This window comes from Hemibagrus wyckioides, linkage group LG24, assembly GCF_019097595.1.
Source record: "Hemibagrus wyckioides isolate EC202008001 linkage group LG24, SWU_Hwy_1.0, whole genome shotgun sequence".
Lineage (NCBI taxonomy): Eukaryota > Metazoa > Chordata > Actinopteri > Siluriformes > Bagridae > Hemibagrus > Hemibagrus wyckioides.
In genome coordinates, this window is record NC_080733.1 from 20705334 (window position 1) to 20723909 (window position 18576).

General features: G+C 42.1%; 2 protein-coding genes across 2 annotated transcripts; both read right to left on the bottom strand.

Moving 5' to 3' along the window:
- Positions 1-242: 242 nt before the first annotated feature.
- LOC131345514 (keratin, type I cytoskeletal 13-like) lies at positions 243-3354 on the bottom strand. The gene is made up of 7 exons (XM_058378445.1): positions 2916-3354; positions 2114-2196; positions 1705-1861; positions 1315-1476; positions 1108-1233; positions 566-789; positions 243-466 (listed from the first exon to the last, which is right to left on the bottom strand). The coding sequence occupies exons 1-7, from the start codon at positions 3297-3299 to the stop codon at positions 343-345; spliced, it is 1260 nt and encodes a 419-aa protein (XP_058234428.1). The 5' UTR covers positions 3300-3354; the 3' UTR covers positions 243-342.
- An 11509-nt stretch (positions 3355-14863) lies between these two features.
- Positions 14864-17836, bottom strand: LOC131345119 (keratin, type I cytoskeletal 13-like). The gene is made up of 7 exons (XM_058377835.1): positions 17254-17836; positions 16604-16686; positions 16246-16402; positions 15831-15992; positions 15619-15744; positions 15282-15505; positions 14864-15101 (listed from the first exon to the last, which is right to left on the bottom strand). Exons 1-7 carry the CDS (start codon positions 17761-17763, stop codon positions 14966-14968), a joined length of 1398 nt encoding a protein of 465 aa, XP_058233818.1. The 5' UTR covers positions 17764-17836; the 3' UTR covers positions 14864-14965.
- Between the last annotated feature and the right edge of the window lie 740 nt (positions 17837-18576).

The window sequence follows — 18576 nt, forward strand, 5'->3', positions numbered from 1 at the left end:
TTCATCTCCATAAATGGTATAACCAAATTTTCAAGAACAAATTTTCAATAAAAACTAGCATGGAGCAGAGCTTTTTACTACCTGTGGAACAGTCTTTACAGACTCAGACACAATCTTTTGGTTGAGACGTGATCAAAAACATATTTGTTTTGTGCTTTTTTTGTAATAATGTTTCTTTTAGGTAAAAATCTGTGAGGGTTCAATGAGAGAGTTTTGCTAAAATGAACAACAGACACATGAACTGCTTTGACTTGACTTTATTTTACTTGGTAAGCATCGAGAGATGTCCTGAATTTCACAGGTATGGAAATCATCTCGTCGCTGTGTGGAGACTCAGCATGCTTACTTGGTGATGGTTTTGCTCTCAGTAGTACTAGAGGAACTGACCACTTTACCATCCACCACTTCCTCTGTGACGATCAGCACCTTCCGAGTTTTTGAGCTCAAGCTCGAGCTGGTTGTGGTACTAGAATAGGAAATAAAGGCAGAGTGTTAACAGAAAGGTGAGGAGAGAAAACACTGAAATATTCTCCAAATGTAATGAAGTTTTCCCTGAAATACTCACGTGTTGGTTGCTTCTCCGTCCAGCAGTCTCCTGTACTCTGCGATCTCCAGCTCCAGTCTGGTCTTGATGTCCAGCAGCATCTGATACTCCTGAGCTTGGCGTGCGAGATCAGCACGAATGTGCCCCACCTGCTCCTCCAGACTCGTCACCTGAACCTGATAGCCGGCGAGCATTTGTGCATAGCGGCTTTGCGTCTCAGTCAGAGTGTGTTCCAGAGACGCTTTCTAAACAGATGAATAAGAAGAAGAATATTTAAAGAGAGTTTCAAGATTCACAAGAAATCAATGACCAGGATTAGTGATAATCTTCAGTGAATGTTTTTACAGTGTATTACACACGCTTTCAGAATGCTTAGTGACAATTTTTTTTATTATGGTTAGCAAAAAATAAATCCTTATTGTGAATATTAGAAATAAGTTGTATGATATTGATTAGCATTCTGAGGATTCGAAAGAAGTGAGTTTTATATCACAATGTTGTGTTATAAATGTTGTTATATTATAATGAATCGTGTCTGAAAGTTTGTGCTAAGAAGATCTCACCATGCTAAGCTGTGACTGAAGTTCAATTTCCAGACTCTGAAGTGTGCGCTTGACCTCTGTGATTTCAGATCTGGATGTCTGGAGTGTTTCTGTGCTGATGGCCACCTCTTTGTTCAGTGCTTCACTCTGTGAAGATAAAAATCACAAAATCACTTTAAAATTCTCAGAAAGATGCAGTTCTGAGCACTGAATGTTAAGCATGCTCACCTTGGTCTGGAACCAGGCCTCAATTTCTTTGTGGTTCTTAGTGGCCACAGATTCGTAATGCTCACGGATTCCAGCCAAGATTGCTGTCAGGTCTTGCTGTGGTGCAGCATCCACCTCCACGTTCACCTGTCCACTCATCTGAGATCGGGCCAACTGGAGCTCCTACAGGAACATAGCGAAGACATGAGCTACTGATAGCATTGCATTCACAAAGACACAGTGAGGTGATGGAACTCCTCAGGGATCTCTTGGGTTGATGAGGTCTAGGTGCTTTAATGTACTGCAATATGCTGTCTAGCTGATAATTGTGTAAAAACTGTGACATTTTGTTTGATGTATAACGTATAATGAAGTGGTTCTTTGTGTAGATCACTGAGGATCATCCCTCACCTCCTCATGGTTCTTCTTCAGATAGATCAGCTCATCTTTCAGACCCTCAATCTGCATCTCCAGATCCGATCTGGCCAATGTCAAGTCATCCAGAACCTTCCTCAGCCCGGAGATGTCGGCCTCCACAGACTGCCTCATGGCCAGCTCATTCTCATACCTGAAACAATAAAAAATATCTGTTTTACACCTGTGGTTTGTTTCAACCTGAGAAGGTCATATTGATGAAAAAGACACACTGGTGTACTTGTCCATGGTTGCATTTACTTAAAATCTAAGAGATTGTGTATAAAAAAATAGAAGCTTAATTACTGAACCAGAAGAAGAGTGGAGTTTAAACAACAACCTGTTACCTTCACTAGAGAATCATGGACACTACACAATGTTATAAATAAGTGTTTTGGATACTCACTTTACTCTGAAGTCATCAGCAGCAAGTTTGGCATTGTCGATGTTCAGGTACAGCCCTCCATTCACAGAAACGGCACCCTGAATCTACAAAATAATCACAAAGTTAATAATTACCATTTATATACCATATTTAATTTACAATAAAGTCTCAAAGTATAAAAGGTTCAATGGATGGGTGTGGTAGTGAAAGGTAATTGGGTGTAATAGAGGGGTGTGGCCTCTGTATAGAGAGGATATCAGATAATAGAGATGGATTTGCCCCTTGTATTAGGAAAGGACTATGTGAATAACATGGGTGTGGCCTCTGTACTGAGAGGGGATTGGGTGAAATGGAGAAAGAGATGAACTGCCTACAATTATGATTATATTATATGCTATTATATAGCATACCAGACATGCAGAGAGACAGGTAAACATGTATAGAGACAGGTGAATGTGCAGAGTGACAGATGAATGTATAATAAGGATGGATTCCAAAAATGATTGATGATATGAGGTCATTTTAAATGGTTTACAATATATAAGTATGAGTAAGTGAGCAGTGGGGTTAGACTGAAAGCAGGATCTTCATAAACAATGATAAACTAATCTGACCCAGTAGAGCCAAAGTGTCATCAATAGAATAGTGAGGAAGATAATATTGAGTAGCTATGCACTGCATCCTTAAACGATTAAACAATGCATTGTGGGATTCCATGGGTGCACCATATCCTCTCTACTATGACATGGCTACAAAGGCAGATTCCATAAATTGTGCATAATGGTTAATAAGGAAGGTGATTGTGAGAAAGTTGGAGCCATACCTTGGACTGGAGGTCAGTGATGGTGACAAAGTAGGCAGAGTAGTCTCGGGCAGCAGGGGAGGCCTTGCCATCCAGGAACTGGCGGATCTTGAGCTCCAGTTCAGCATTGGCCTTCTCCAGCGAGCGCACCTTCTCCAGGTAGGTAGCCAGGCGCTCGTTCAGGTTCTGCATGGTCAGCTTCTCATTGCCTGTAACATCGACGGCATCAGCGATGTTGAAGTCACTTCCGACACTTCTGGCAGTGGAGATGCGCACTCCATACCCTCCAGATCCTGAATACACACTGCTGGCTCCATGGCGCAGACCTGAGCTGCTTCTCAATAAACTGCCCCCGGCAACTGAAGAGGAGGAGACGAAGCTACCGGTGGAGAAACTGCTGGTCATGATGATCACAGTGTAGAACCTTTCTGCTCAAGCCGGAGAAGAACAAGTGGAGAGAGGAGTGAAGTGTCTGCTTTTAAAGCCTTAAAAAAGAGGTGTGGGTTTGAGGGGGAGAACTTCACAGAACATTCCTTGCCTCAGTGTGGAAACTCCTCAAACCAGACCAACCTGCCCAGAAGAAAGAAAGCCACCAGAGAAGCCACTGGTGGAATTTACACAGGTAACACTGCCTCCAGCTGCTGAGCATGTGGACAAGCCAATAGAAGAAGAAATGCTGTGGTGATCTTGCACAGGATGTCAAGAACTTTAACATTTAGAAATGAGACAAAAAGTAAAACAAGCATTTTTATTGCTTATTATTTGAAATTCATTCTCATTTCACTTTTATAAAATCAAGTTTTTTTTTATCTGTAAGTTACTTCAGCGATTTTTTTATATGCAGCCAGTTTAAAGAAAGCCTGAGGTGATGAAACCAATTTAACGCACAGATACCAATCATGCTTTACATTGTGGAGGGAACTGTTATTGCAGAAGTGAAGTAACTTTAAGCTCTAAGACGTTATTCATCAACTGTTCCTTTATTGGATGGAAAATAAAAGGCCATGATACTAATCTACCATTTAAAAAAAATAAAAAATAAATTCAAAATAACTGACCATGAAATCCAAATTAAATTTCCTGTAAGTCACATTAACCTCCAGAGTTGCTGTAAATATAATATAATATATAAATATGATATACAGAGTGGATATAAATATAACCATCTTAGATCTCTGATGCATTTCACTGAAAATTCTTGTTCTTAAAGCAGCTAAAAACACCAAGTTTAATGAAAATGATCTGCATTTGTGTGGACGTGATTCATCAGGGCATCAAAATGTCAGGTTTGACTGATCGTTAACATTCAGGTGTGTGTGTGTGTTATTACATCAAACACTTCTGTTTAAAGTGAGATGAGCTGATCCGTGTGGTGCTGGATGCTGGATGCCCCGGGGCCTGAGGGCCTTGTGGCTAACACACACACACACACACACACACACAAGGGGGTGTGTCGCTCTGGGGGTGCAGGTCTCCTGGGCCTTCAGCAAGTCTGGGCTAGAAAGTCTGGATTCCTTAGAAGATGTGTTCAGAGCTGAGGAATGTGAAAAACACACATGCAGGGTTTCATACAAAAGAGTTAAATATTTTTTTTGTAATTAAAGAGATTAATGATCTTCTTGTTGTCTACCACAACTTGAGGCTGAGGTTCTATAAATCTGTAGATTTTGTAAATATATACATGTGTATGATCTTCTGGAACACTGGAGGCCTGAGGCTTCATTAGCTGGGAGTAATGCAGATGAGACGTGATGAAATACATGTACACACACGCAGCTCACCAACACAAGGAAATCATTAAGTTCTGTGTAAATGCATCAAAATGTGTGTGTGTGTGTGTGTGTGTGTGTGTGTGTGCCAGAGTATGTAAATCTTGTAAATCTTTCTGTTTCTGTCTATCTCTCTCATACAAACACCAAAACTGTTCTTGTCAGTTTGATTAAAATACACTTTTTACATCTCAGTGCTGCAGAGTTCTCTGGATTCTGATTGGTCAGAAAGTGTTAATGAGCTTGTTCTAGTATTTTTTCTAGTGTTTCTATAGTAACAGCTCGTTCACAGGGACACTTCACTAATAACAGATCATTGATGTGGTGAAGTTTGTTTAAAAGTAAGGTGTGTGTGTGTTTATAGCTAAAAAGAGAGAGAGAATAAAGAGAGACTGCTGAGGGGACGAGTGTTTATAGCTAAAAAGAGAGAGAGAATAAAGAGAGACTGCTGGGGGACGAGTGTTTATAGCTGATAGAGAGAGAATAAAGAGAGACTGCTGAGGGGACGAGTGTTTATAGCTGATAGAGAGAGAGAACAAAGAGAGACTGCTGAGGGGACGAGTGTTTATAGCTGATAGAGAGAGAGAACAAAGAGAGACTGCTGAGGGGATGAGTGTTTATAGCTGATAGAGAGAGAATAAAGAGAGACTGCTGAGGGGACAAGAGTTTATAGCTGATAGAGAGAGAATAAAGAGAGACTGCTGAGGGGACGAGTGTTTATAGCTGATAGAGAGAGAGAACAAAGAGAGACTGCTGAGAGGACGAGTGTTTATAGCTGATAGAGAGAGAATAAAGAGAGACTGCTGAGGGGACGAGTGTTTATAGCTGATAGAGAGAGAATAAAGAGAGACTGCTGAGGGGACAAGTGTTTATAGCTGATAGAGAGAGAATAAAGAGAGACTGCTGAGGGGATGAGTGTTTATAGCTGATAGAGAGAGAGAACAAAGAGAGACTGCTGAGAGGACGAGTGTTTATAGCTGATAGAGAGAGAATAAAGAGAGACTGCTGAGGGGACGAGTGTTTATAGCTGATAGAGAGAGAATAAAGAGAGACTGCTGAGGGGACGAGTGTTTATAGCTGATAGAGAGAGAATAAAGAGAGACTGCTGAGGGGATGAGTGTTTATAGCTGATAGAGAGAGAGAATAAAGAGAGACTGCTGAGGGGATGAGTGTTTATAGCTGATAGAGAGAGAGAATAAAGAGAGACTGCTGAGGGGATGAGTGTTTATAGCTGATAGAGAGAGAATAAAGAGAGACTGCTGAGGGGATGAGTGTTTATAGCTGATAGAGAGAGAGAACAAAGAGAGACTGCTGAGAGGACGAGTGTTTATAGCTGATGGAGAGAGAATAAAGAGAGACTGCTGAGGGGACGAGTGTTTATAGCTGATAGAGAGAGAGAATAAAGAGAGACTGCTGAGGGGATGAGTGTTTATAGCTGATAGAGAGAGAGAATAAAGAGAGACTGCTGAGGGGACGAGTGTTTATAGCTGATAGAGAGAGAATAAAGAGAGACTGCTGAGGGGACGAGTGTTTATAGCTGATAGAGAGAGAATAAAGAGAGACTGCTGAGGGGACGAGTGTTTATAGCTGATAGAGAGAGAATAAAGAGAGACTGCTGAGGGGACAAGTGTTTATAGCTGATAGAGAGAGAATAAAGAGAGACTGCTGAGGGGATGAGTGTTTATAGCTGATAGAGAGAGAGAACAAAGAGAGACTGCTGAGAGGACGAGTGTTTATAGCTGATAGAGAGAGAATAAAGAGAGACTGCTGAGGGGACGAGTGTTTATAGCTGATAGAGAGAGAATAAAGAGAGACTGCTGAGGGGACGAGTGTTTATAGCTGATAGAGAGAGAATAAAGAGAGACTGCTGAGGGGATGAGTGTTTATAGCTGATAGAGAGAGAGAATAAAGAGAGACTGCTGAGGGGATGAGTGTTTATAGCTGATAGAGAGAGAGAATAAAGAGAGACTGCTGAGGGGACGAGTGTTTATAGCTGATAGAGAGAGAATAAAGAGAGACTGCTGAGGGGACGAGTGTTTATAGCTGATAGAGAGAGAATAAAGAGAGACTGCTGAGGGGATGAGTGTTTATAGCTGATAGAGAGAGAGAATAAAGAGAGACTGCTGAGGGGATGAGTGTTTATAGCTGATAGAGAGAGAATAAAGAGAGACTGCTGAGGGGACGAGTGTTTATAGCTGATAGAGAGAGAATAAAGAGAGACTGCTGAGGGGACGAGTGTTTATAGCTGATAGAGAGAGAATAAAGAGAGACTGCTGAGGGGATGAGTGTTTATAGCTGATAGAGAGAGAGAATAAAGAGAGACTGCTGAGGGGATGAGTGTTTATAGCTGATAGAGAGAGAATAAAGAGAGACTGCTGAGGGGACGAGTGTTTATAGCTGATAGAGAGAGAGAATAAAGAGAGACTGCTGAGGGGATGAGTGTTTATAGCTGATAGAGAGAGAGAACAAAGAGAGACTGCTGAGAGGACGAGTGTTTATAGCTGATAGAGAGAGAATAAAGAGAGACTGCTGAGGGGACGAGTGTTTATAGCTGATAGAGAGAGAGAATAAAGAGAGACTGCTGAGGGGATGAGTGTTTATAGCTGATAGAGAGAGAGAATAAAGAGAGACTGCTGAGGGGACGAGTGTTTATAGCTGATAGAGAGAGAATAAAGAGAGACTGCTGAGGGGACGAGTGTTTATAGCTGATAGAGAGAGAATAAAGAGAGACTGCTGAGGGGACGAGTGTTTATAGCTGATAGAGAGAGAATAAAGAGAGACTGCTGAGGGGACAAGTGTTTATAGCTGATAGAGAGAGAATAAAGAGAGACTGCTGAGGGGATGAGTGTTTATAGCTGATAGAGAGAGAGAACAAAGAGAGACTGCTGAGAGGACGAGTGTTTATAGCTGATAGAGAGAGAATAAAGAGAGACTGCTGAGGGGACGAGTGTTTATAGCTGATAGAGAGAGAGAACAAAGAGAGACTGCTGAGGGGATGAGTGTTTATAGCTGATAGAGAGAGAATAAAGAGAGACTGCTGAGGGGACAAGAGTTTATAGCTGATAGAGAGAGAATAAAGAGAGACTGCTGAGGGGATGAGTGTTTATAGCTGATAGAGAGAGAGAACAAAGAGAGACTGCTGAGAGGACGAGTGTTTATAGCTGATAGAGAGAGAATAAAGAGAGACTGCTGAGGGGACGAGTGTTTATAGCTGATAGAGAGAGAATAAAGAGAGACTGCTGAGGGGACAAGTGTTTATAGCTGATAGAGAGAGAATAAAGAGAGACTGCTGAGGGGATGAGTGTTTATAGCTGATAGAGAGAGAGAACAAAGAGAGACTGCTGAGAGGACGAGTGTTTATAGCTGATAGAGAGAGAATAAAGAGAGACTGCTGAGGGGACGAGTGTTTATAGCTGATAGAGAGAGAATAAAGAGAGACTGCTGAGGGGACGAGTGTTTATAGCTGATAGAGAGAGAATAAAGAGAGACTGCTGAGGGGATGAGTGTTTATAGCTGATAGAGAGAGAGAATAAAGAGAGACTGCTGAGGGGATGAGTGTTTATAGCTGATAGAGAGAGAGAATAAAGAGAGACTGCTGAGGGGACGAGTGTTTATAGCTGATAGAGAGAGAATAAAGAGAGACTGCTGAGGGGACGAGTGTTTATAGCTGATAGAGAGAGAATAAAGAGAGACTGCTGAGGGGATGAGTGTTTATAGCTGATAGAGAGAGAATAAAGAGAGACTGCTGAGGGGACGAGTGTTTATAGCTGATAGAGAGAGAATAAAGAGAGACTGCTGAGGGGATGAGTGTTTATAGCTGATAGAGAGAGAGAACAAAGAGAGACTGCTGAGAGGACGAGTGTTTATAGCTGATAGAGAGAGAATAAAGAGAGACTGCTGAGGGGACGAGTGTTTATAGCTGATAGAGAGAGAGAATAAAGAGAGACTGCTGAGGGGATGAGTGTTTATAGCTGATAGAGAGAGAGAATAAAGAGAGACTGCTGAGGGGACGAGTGTTTATAGCTGATAGAGAGAGAATAAAGAGAGACTGCTGAGGGGACGAGTGTTTATAGCTGATAGAGAGAGAATAAAGAGAGACTGCTGAGGGGACGAGTGTTTATAGCTGATAGAGAGAGAATAAAGAGAGACTGCTGAGGGGATGAGTGTTTATAGCTGATAGAGAGAGAGAATAAAGAGAGACTGCTGAGGGGATGAGTGTTTATAGCTGATAGAGAGAGAGAATAAAGAGAGACTGCTGAGGGGACGAGTGTTTATAGCTGATAGAGAGAGAATAAAGAGAGACTGCTGAGGGGACGAGTGTTTATAGCTGATAGAGAGAGAATAAAGAGAGACTGCTGAGGGGATGAGTGTTTATAGCTGATAGAGAGAGAATAAAGAGAGACTGCTGAGGGGACGAGTGTTTATAGCTGATAGAGAGAGAATAAAGAGAGACTGCTGAGGGGATGAGTGTTTATAGCTGATAGAGAGAGAGAACAAAGAGAGACTGCTGAGAGGACGAGTGTTTATAGCTGATAGAGAGAGAATAAAGAGAGACTGCTGAGGGGATGAGTGTTTATAGCTGATAGAGAGAGAGAACAAAGAGAGACTGCTGAGAGGACGAGTGTTTATAGCTGATAGAGAGAGAATAAAGAGAGACTGCTGAGGGGACGAGTGTTTATAGCTGATAGAGAGAGAATAAAGAGAGACTGCTGAGGGGACGAGTGTTTATAGCTGATAGAGAGAGAATAAAGAGAGACTGCTGAGGGGATGAGTGTTTATAGCTGATAGAGAGAGAGAATAAAGAGAGACTGCTGAGGGGATGAGTGTTTATAGCTGATAGAGAGAGAGAATAAAGAGAGACTGCTGAGGGGACGAGTGTTTATAGCTGATAGAGAGAGAATAAAGAGAGACTGCTGAGGGGACGAGTGTTTATAGCTGATAGAGAGAGAATAAAGAGAGACTGCTGAGGGGATGAGTGTTTATAGCTGATAGAGAGAGAATAAAGAGAGACTGCTGAGGGGACGAGTGTTTATAGCTGATAGAGAGAGAATAAAGAGAGACTGCTGAGGGGATGAGTGTTTATAGCTGATAGAGAGAGAGAACAAAGAGAGACTGCTGAGAGGACGAGTGTTTATAGCTGATAGAGAGAGAATAAAGAGAGACTGCTGAGGGGATGAGTGTTTATAGCTGATAGAGAGAGAGAACAAAGAGAGACTGCTGAGAGGACGAGTGTTTATAGCTGATAGAGAGAGAATAAAGAGAGACTGCTGAGGGGACGAGTGTTTATAGCTGATAGAGAGAGAATAAAGAGAGACTGCTGAGGGGACGAGTGTTTATAGCTGATAGAGAGAGAATAAAGAGAGACTGCTGAGGGGATGAGTGTTTATAGCTGATAGAGAGAGAGAATAAAGAGAGACTGCTGAGGGGATGAGTGTTTATAGCTGATAGAGAGAGAGAATAAAGAGAGACTGCTGAGGGGACGAGTGTTTATAGCTGATAGAGAGAGAATAAAGAGAGACTGCTGAGGGGACGAGTGTTTATAGCTGATAGAGAGAGAATAAAGAGAGACTGCTGAGGGGATGAGTGTTTATAGCTGATAGAGAGAGAATAAAGAGAGATTGCTGAGGGGACGAGTGTTTATAGCTGATAGAGAGAGAGAATAAAGAGAGACTGCTGAGGGGATGAGTGTTTATAGCTGATAGAGAGAGAATAAAGAGAGACTGCTGAGGGGACGAGTGTTTATAGCTGATAGAGAGAGAATAAAGAGAGACTGCTGAGGGGATGAGTGTTTATAGCTGATAGAGAGAGAATAAAGAGAGACTGCTGAGGGGATGAGTGTTTATAGCTGATAGAGAGAGAATAAAGAGAGACTGCTGAGGGGACGAGTGTTTATAGCTGATAGAGAGAGAGAGAGAATAAAGAGAGACTGCTGAGGGGATGAGTGTTTATAGCTGATAGAGAGAGAGAATAAAGAGAGACTGCTGAGGGGACGAGTGTTTATAGCTGATAGAGAGAGAATAAAGAGAGACTGCTGAGGGGACGAGTGTTTATAGCTGATAGAGAGAGAATAAAGAGAGACTGCTGAGGGGACGAGTGTTTATAGCTGATAGAGAGAGAGAATAAAGAGAGACTGCTGAGGGGACGAGTGTTTATATCTGATAGAGAGAGAGAATAAAGAGAGACTGCTGAGGGGACGAGTGTTTATAGCTGATAGAGAGAGAATAAAGAGAGACTGCTGAGGGGATGAGTGTTTATAGCTGATAGAGAGAGAGAGAGAATAAAGAGAGACTGCTGAGGGGACGAGTGTTTATAGCTGATAGAGAGAGAGAATAAAGAGAGACTGCTGAGGGGACGAGTGTTTATAGCTGATAGAGAGAGAATAAAGAGAGACTGCTGAGGGGACGAGTGTTTACAGCTGATAGAGAGAGAATAAAGAGAGACTGCTGAGGGGACGAGTGTTTATAGCTGATAGAGAGAGAATAAAGAGAGACTGCTGAGGGGACGAGTGTTTATAGCTGATAGAGAGAGAGAATAAAGAGAGACTGCTGAGGGGACGAGTGTTTATATCTGATAGAGAGAGAGAATAAAGAGAGACTGCTGAGGGGACGAGTGTTTATAGCTGATAGAATAGGAAAGACATCAAAAGAACATGAATAATAAATATTAGTGTAGGTAAATGGCTGTGATGTGAGAGGAATTGGAGTGTAATAATAACCTGCTCTTCTGTCAGAGCTGAGAATTAATCAACACATTCTGACCAATCAGAGAGCAGAACGAATGCCACACAGCCGCCCCCCTGCAGGTAGAAACTCAGGTAGAGACTCTGTTTATAACTGAGACTCAAATTAAACTGAATTCAATTAAACACCAGCTTCCTCCTGAACTTCAACAAACCTGGATTAATAAAACATAGTGTGAGGGTGGGACAGAGCTCCTGCTTGCCAGAGTTGGTGCTGGTTGTTAAAACTGGTGTCAGACCCATGTCTGTTATGCACAAACACACACACACACACACACACACAGACAGAGATACAAATAAACATTTCTGCAGAATTTCTCAGGTATGCAAATACATTAAGTGTAATATCAACACACACACACACTCTGTATTTATCAGTAGTTGTTAGTTTATTGTTGCTCTGATTTCCAATGAACATGCTGTGAGCTGCTAGAGCTTTATAGTGAACAAGTCCAGGTCCACAGCACCCCTACAGGAAAACTCCATCCCTCTACACTAACAAGCTAAATAAATATTTCTCCTTTTTACAGGATCTCAGCGTGTAATCCGTCATTTCCTCTCATTATTTATTAATCACTCCATCATCTGAGCCCTCATAATCTCATAATTGCTCACCAATCATGCTGCAGGTCTCAGCTCGTTCCTCAACGTTCCTCAGCTGCTGGTCATGTAGAAGAGGAATCTAAGGTGAGAGTACACACCGACGGACTGAAACTGGACATCTGGTCTTTATCTCAGATTGGTCCGGTGAAGGTGAGTCAGTGTCCTCAGAGTCATGTTCTTGCTGATGGGAGTGGAACCTGATGAGACTCTCTGAAAGGCTAAAAAGGATGTAGTACAGGGGTGTTAGCATTTCCTACACCACCCAATGAGATATCAGGGATCTTCTCAACCCAGGTTCTTGTGCAGTAGGAGACTCCAGCATTCACACCATCTACTGCATTCACACTATCTTCCTACACACGTGTTGGAAAACGCCAAACCATACCGTACATTTGCACATTACAGGACTGTGACACACAATACGCTTTAAGATAGACAATACCACTGCTTCTCATCACTCCATGACCCCCGTACTGCTGCTGTCTGCACACGGCACATTATTGCACACTATTCACTTTTTATAGTTCTGTATAATACAGTCGTTTACATTTTACATTTCTTACACTTCTTATATATATTCTATATTTTATACATATTCTGTATACACATATACCCTACCTTACTTTATTTATATTTATATTTTTTATTTTATTTATATTATATTCTATTTTTATTTACCTACTGTGAATTGTAGTTTATTATATTTTATATTTGTAGTTTTTTTATATTTTATATTACGTATTTTATATTTTACATTTTATCCTTGTCTTTTCTGTCCTTATTCCTTTTCCTTTTCAAGGGTCAAAGCAAATAGTGGTGTAAGCATTTCATTGTATATCACACTGTGTACCATTATATATGTGACCAATAAAAATTGAATTTGAATTTGATCTACTGAGGTGACCAGTGGAGTAACCTTGATCTTGAGATGCTTTAGTGCCTCATCGGGTAATAATCTGGGGGTGAATATATGGGGGTCAGTACACAGAGGCAGCTTTGATACTGTCTGCTGGAGCAGAGAAGGTTATGGGCCTTGCTGAAGCAGTGGTGAACCTGATCATCATGGAGAGATTTACCTGACAAAACAACAGGATCAGTTATGTCCTTTTTCATATCTCCTGATGTGGATTTTGGATGTCAAGAGTTTGTTTCATTATCTAATGATCCACTTTATCAGGATCAGTATTACCCCTGTAATTATCACTGCAATTATCCACCAATCATGTGGCAGCAGCAGCACAGCGCATAGAATCATGCAGCTACATGAGCTTCAGTTAATGTTCACACAGAATGAGAGAAGATCTCAATGATCTCAGCTACAGAACGCTACAGCTATCCGCAGTGAGCAGAGAAGCATCTCAGCATGCACAGCACATTATATCTTGAGGCTACTGCAGCAGAAAACCACACCAGGCTCCTCTTCTGTCATCCAAGGACAGGATGTCGGGCTACAGTAGGTAGAGACTCATCCAAACTGGACAGGAGATGATTGGACATCTGTCCCCTGATCTTTATCCAATAGTCAGCTGCTTGGTTTCATCAGGACTGTGACCGTTCTGTTGTTTGTATCCCTGTAACTAAAAGGCTGATGGGGCAACACATGGACACATAGTCTTCTCCAAAAGTATTGGAACACAAGAGCAGTTTACACTGAAGACATCTGTGTTGGAGATAATAAGATGAAGATCAGAACTCCAGCTTCATTTCCTTATCTTTACATTTAGATTTGTAAAACACCATAGAACACCACACCTTCAGTATCAGACCACCCAATTGGACATGAGAAAAAGTATTAGAACATGTTCGTTTGTTCTTTACACTGCTTTGTTTGTTTTCATTTCCTGGTCTTTACATCTCTACGTGTTAAACAGCTAAGAACACCACACCTTTGGTATCAGACCACCCAATTTTACATGAGCAAAAGTATTGGAACAGATATTCTGTTAACACTTAGTATTTGGCTGATCTATCGTTTCACATTCATCTTCAAATCACAAGCACAAATGTCTTTAGTGTAAAGCAAGAAAATTGGAACTGGCCTTGTGTTCTGGTACTTTTGGAGGATGGTGTGTTCCCAGTAAAGTGAGTGTTTACTGTATATAAAATCAGGTCCATAAATATTGTTAGTAGCCTACAGATGATCAGGGCAGTGTTTCAATGTTATACTGTGGAGACGCTGATCATTACTTCTCCAAATATCCAGAATTATTTAATATAACCTTAAAGACATCAGACCTGTTGTCCAACCTAAAGCCCTGAAATCAGTCATCATGCTTTTGTAGATCAGACCATGGTTCTGTAGATCAGACCACGGTTCGTTAGATCAGACCAGAGTTTTGTAGATCAGACCATGGTTCTGTAGATCAGACCTCAGGGGTTTCTTCATCCGTTTCCTCTGGTATTCTCTAAAGGACGACCAGTTCATTATGTTTTAAAGGTTTAGATACGTGCTGAATTTATGAGCATGGAGATTCTTCCAGCTCTATTAATGATCTGTGCTTTCAAATTTATAATTAATTCATGCCTCAGAATTGTTTTATGTATGTGTATTTTATTACATTTCATCTCATTATGTCTTTTTTTCTTTTGCTCTTTCCTCTGATTTACATTAAATAATGCTTATAATAAGAAGAAGAAGAAGAAGAAAAAGAAGAAGAAGAAGAAGAAGAAGATTTTATACATAATCTATTTTTTTCATGTCTACATGTTCCAGTTAGATCTAAGTTCTGCTATAGAACTGATTTGGAGTTCAGACTGGAAACCAGTCCAGTGCTTGACCACAGCAAACACACTGATATTTTCAATTCGGTTTGAGGTGTTAAACTGTTAAATTTTAAACCATGTGACACAGACACAAGTTTAAGATTCCGAACACTTTATTGATGTTTTGTTGTCATAACACAGCTTTTCTTGGAGGACGTTCATGTTCATCTACTTCTGATCTGATCTGTGATGTTTCCTCACAGTTTCTCGGCGATGGATTTGGAAGTGGAACTCACGACTTTGCCGTCCACCACCTCCTCCACCACTGTCACCACATGGCGCGTTTTTTTGGAGCTGGCGCTGCTGCTGGTGCTGGTGTCGGTGCTGGAGGTACTGCACACACACACACACACACACACACACACATTACTATTGCTGCACACTTTAACCAAAGTTCTCATTCACAAAGTAAATACCAAGAAGTGCATCTTGTACTGATGAAAAGATGGACAGTGAAAAGTTTGTCAGGGTGCTGCAAGGCATTCTGGGTAAACTGTGCTTCTGAGATCTCACCTTCCTGAAATTTCTCCATCCAGCAATCTTCTGTACTCTTTGATCTCCATCTCCAGTCTGGTCTTGATGTCCAGCAGCACCTGGTACTCCTGAGACTGACGCTCCAGATCGGCACGAAGCTGCATCAGCTGCTCCTCCAGACTCAGCACCTGCTGCTGGTAGCCTGCTAGTTTAGCTGCGTAGCGAGCCTGTGTATCTGCTAATGTGTTTTCCAGTGACGCTTTCTGCAAAGAAAAATGTGGTGGTTTAATAAATGTGTACTCAAAGCTGGTGCAGTTCTACAGTATTGAAGTTAGCTGACTGTGTGGAAAATAAACGTGAAACTGTTTCTCCTCACCATGCTGAGTTGTGACTGCAGCTCAATCTCCAGCCCCTGCAGTGTGCGCTTCAGCTCTGTGACCTCTGATCTGTTGGTCTGGAGCGTTTCTGTGCTGGCGCTGACTTCTTTATTCAGTGTCTCGCTCTGGGAGATAAAATGTTAACGTCAGCGGTTAGCGTATCTATAGATGTAACATGGTTTAACTACTTGTACAAGGAATTTTTTTAAACCTTGGCCTGGAACCAAGCATCAAGTTCTTTGCGGTTTTTAGCAGCGACGGCTTCATAGTGCTCGCGGATTTCGGCCAGGATTTTGTTGAGGTCTTCCTGTGGTTTGGCGTCGACTTCCACGTGCACTTGACCACTCATCTGAGAGCGTGCAGCGATGAGGTCCTGCAGACAAAACAGAGGTTCTGGTGAGGGGTGAAGGTTAGCCTGTGTTAGAGTGTAAGTATGCTATCTATTCAGTGTTTATTTCACTTCACTGAGCTTTCAATCAAAGATGCTTGCAAGCAATGTGATGTCACTTCCTGTCTGAGGGGGTCAGAGTTATGGAGCACAGCTAACAGAGTGCGATAGGTACAGCCACCAGAAATGTGCTAATTGTGTGGTTATGTGTAGATAAATCTGTCACTCTGTCACAGACCTCCTCATGGTTCTTCTTGAGGAAGATCAGCTCTTCCTTCAGACCCTCAATCTGCATCTCCAGATCTGATCTGGCCATCGTCATTTCGTCCAGAACTCTCCTCAGCCCGGCGATGTCAGCCTCCACAGACTGCCTCATGGCCAGCTCGTTCTCATACCTGAAACAAAGAAAAAAATTCATAGGAACCGTCATTAAACCCGAACCAAATGAGCAAAACTGAGTCAATATCATGGAATAACTTTGGAATTAATAGCTGCTAAGAAGCTTAGTGTGACTGACAGCCATCCTGTAAAAATAAAATCATTCTCACTGCACTGAAGTATGGATTAAAATTGTTATTTTATAGAAGGGAACATACTTGACTCTGAAGTCGTCAGCAGCGAGCTTGGCGTTGTCGATGCTAAGATAAATGCCTCCATTGACACGTGTGGCATCCTGGATCTACAGAAAGAAAAAAGAACAGATCAAAGTGGATTCGAAGGAAACAGGAAGCTCTGAAGGGTGAGGAGTCACACTGTGGCAGTGTTTGTGGTGTGTTTTTGTTATTATGAATGGCAGGTGTGGTCCTGTGTGTGTGTGTGTGTGTGTGTGTGTGTGTGTGTGCGTGTGTGTGTGGGTGTGTGTGGGTGTGTTTATGCTGGAGGGTGTTCCATTCACTGATACAAAAATAGTAAAAGTGTGTTCCTGCTTTTGTTTCACTCCTTTATTCATCTCAGCCATAAATACACAGAAATATTAATGATGACTGATTTATTGTTTATGCAATGGTTAAGAGCATGCGTTAAAAACTCCACCCCTTCATCCAGACCACTTAACTAACGCTATCTCGCCACGGAGGGATTGAAGTCCCTACCTTAGTGAAGATTAAGAGTATTGACAAATGGGATAAAGAGGGGATAAAAGTCCTTCCTTAGTGAGAAAGGACATAGCAACGTCCTAAACCTGCATTCACACTGACCACATAACAATGGGGGTAGTACAAGAGGTAGTGAGGCTGCTCGGCCATACCTTGTCCTGCAGGTCACTGATGGTGGCGAAGTAGTGGGAGTAGTCTCTGGCCTGGGGTGAAGTCTTGCCCTCAAGGAACTGGCGGATCTTGAGCTCCAGTTCAGCGTTGGCCTTCTCCAGCAAGCGCACCTTCTCCAGGTAGGAGGCCAGACGCTCGTTCAGGTTCTGCATCGTCATCTTCTCATTGGCTGAGACATCCACAGCATCCCCAAGGTTGAAACCGCTGCCGGCTCCGCCAAAGCCTCCACCAAACCCGGAACCTGCACCAAACCCGCCACCTGCACCAAACCCGCCACCTGCACCAAACCCGCCACCTGCACCATAACCACCTGCCCCAAAGCCAACTCCAGCTGCAGAGCCAAGGAGTGCGGGGCCACTGGAGACACGTACACTGCGTGAACCAGCGCCTCCGTGAACACTCGCAGCTCTCCTGCCACCACCCATTCCTCCTCCGGAATACAGAGTAGCGCCTGAGGAGTAGTTGATCCGAGTGGACGAAGAAGATGTCATGGTGATGGATCAATGGAGTCTAACTCAGCAAACGAACTTGAGTGGGAGCAAGTGATGAGCAAGTGAGGAGATGAAGAACCAACACCTTTTTATTCAGGACGGAACAAAGGAGGGAGCAAAAGAACAGGAGGAGGGAGGGAAGGGTTACATAATGCTCTACATGAAGCGGATTAGACCTACACCCACTCCTCAAGGCAAATACACACACACACACACACACACACAGAGGTTTCCACACCCACTGAATGCAATAATAGAAAAGATTTAAAATGACAAACGTCAACACTCCCTCTCCTCTGCACTCACTGAGTTATACAAAATATATAAATAAAGCAGGTTAGTCAAGAAGAACACAACACAACTACACTCACACAGATTACTGTATTTATTATAGTTTTAGAACACAGAACTATGCAGGTATGCATATGCATAACTGAGGAAAAATATTCTTTGGTGTAATTTGTATACTTGGTTTTAATTTGCTTTGCATGTGTGCTACTTTCACTGCTGAAGGCAAGCACACATACACACACACACACACACACACACACAAAAACGCATCCAGTGAATGTCAGCTAATTCTGAAAAATAAAATCACTTTTTATACTGAACATCTTTATTTATTTCAATTTATTTTTACATATACATCTATAGATAAGATAATCACTACACTGAGAATCCCATTAAAAACTAAATCTAATGAAATAACAGTTTAAAGCTGTAATAAACCCTCAGTCTGTTCCACGCTCCAGTCAGAACCTGCTGTGGTTCTGCTGTCTCTGCATGTCTGATCTCACACAGCCTCCATCATGT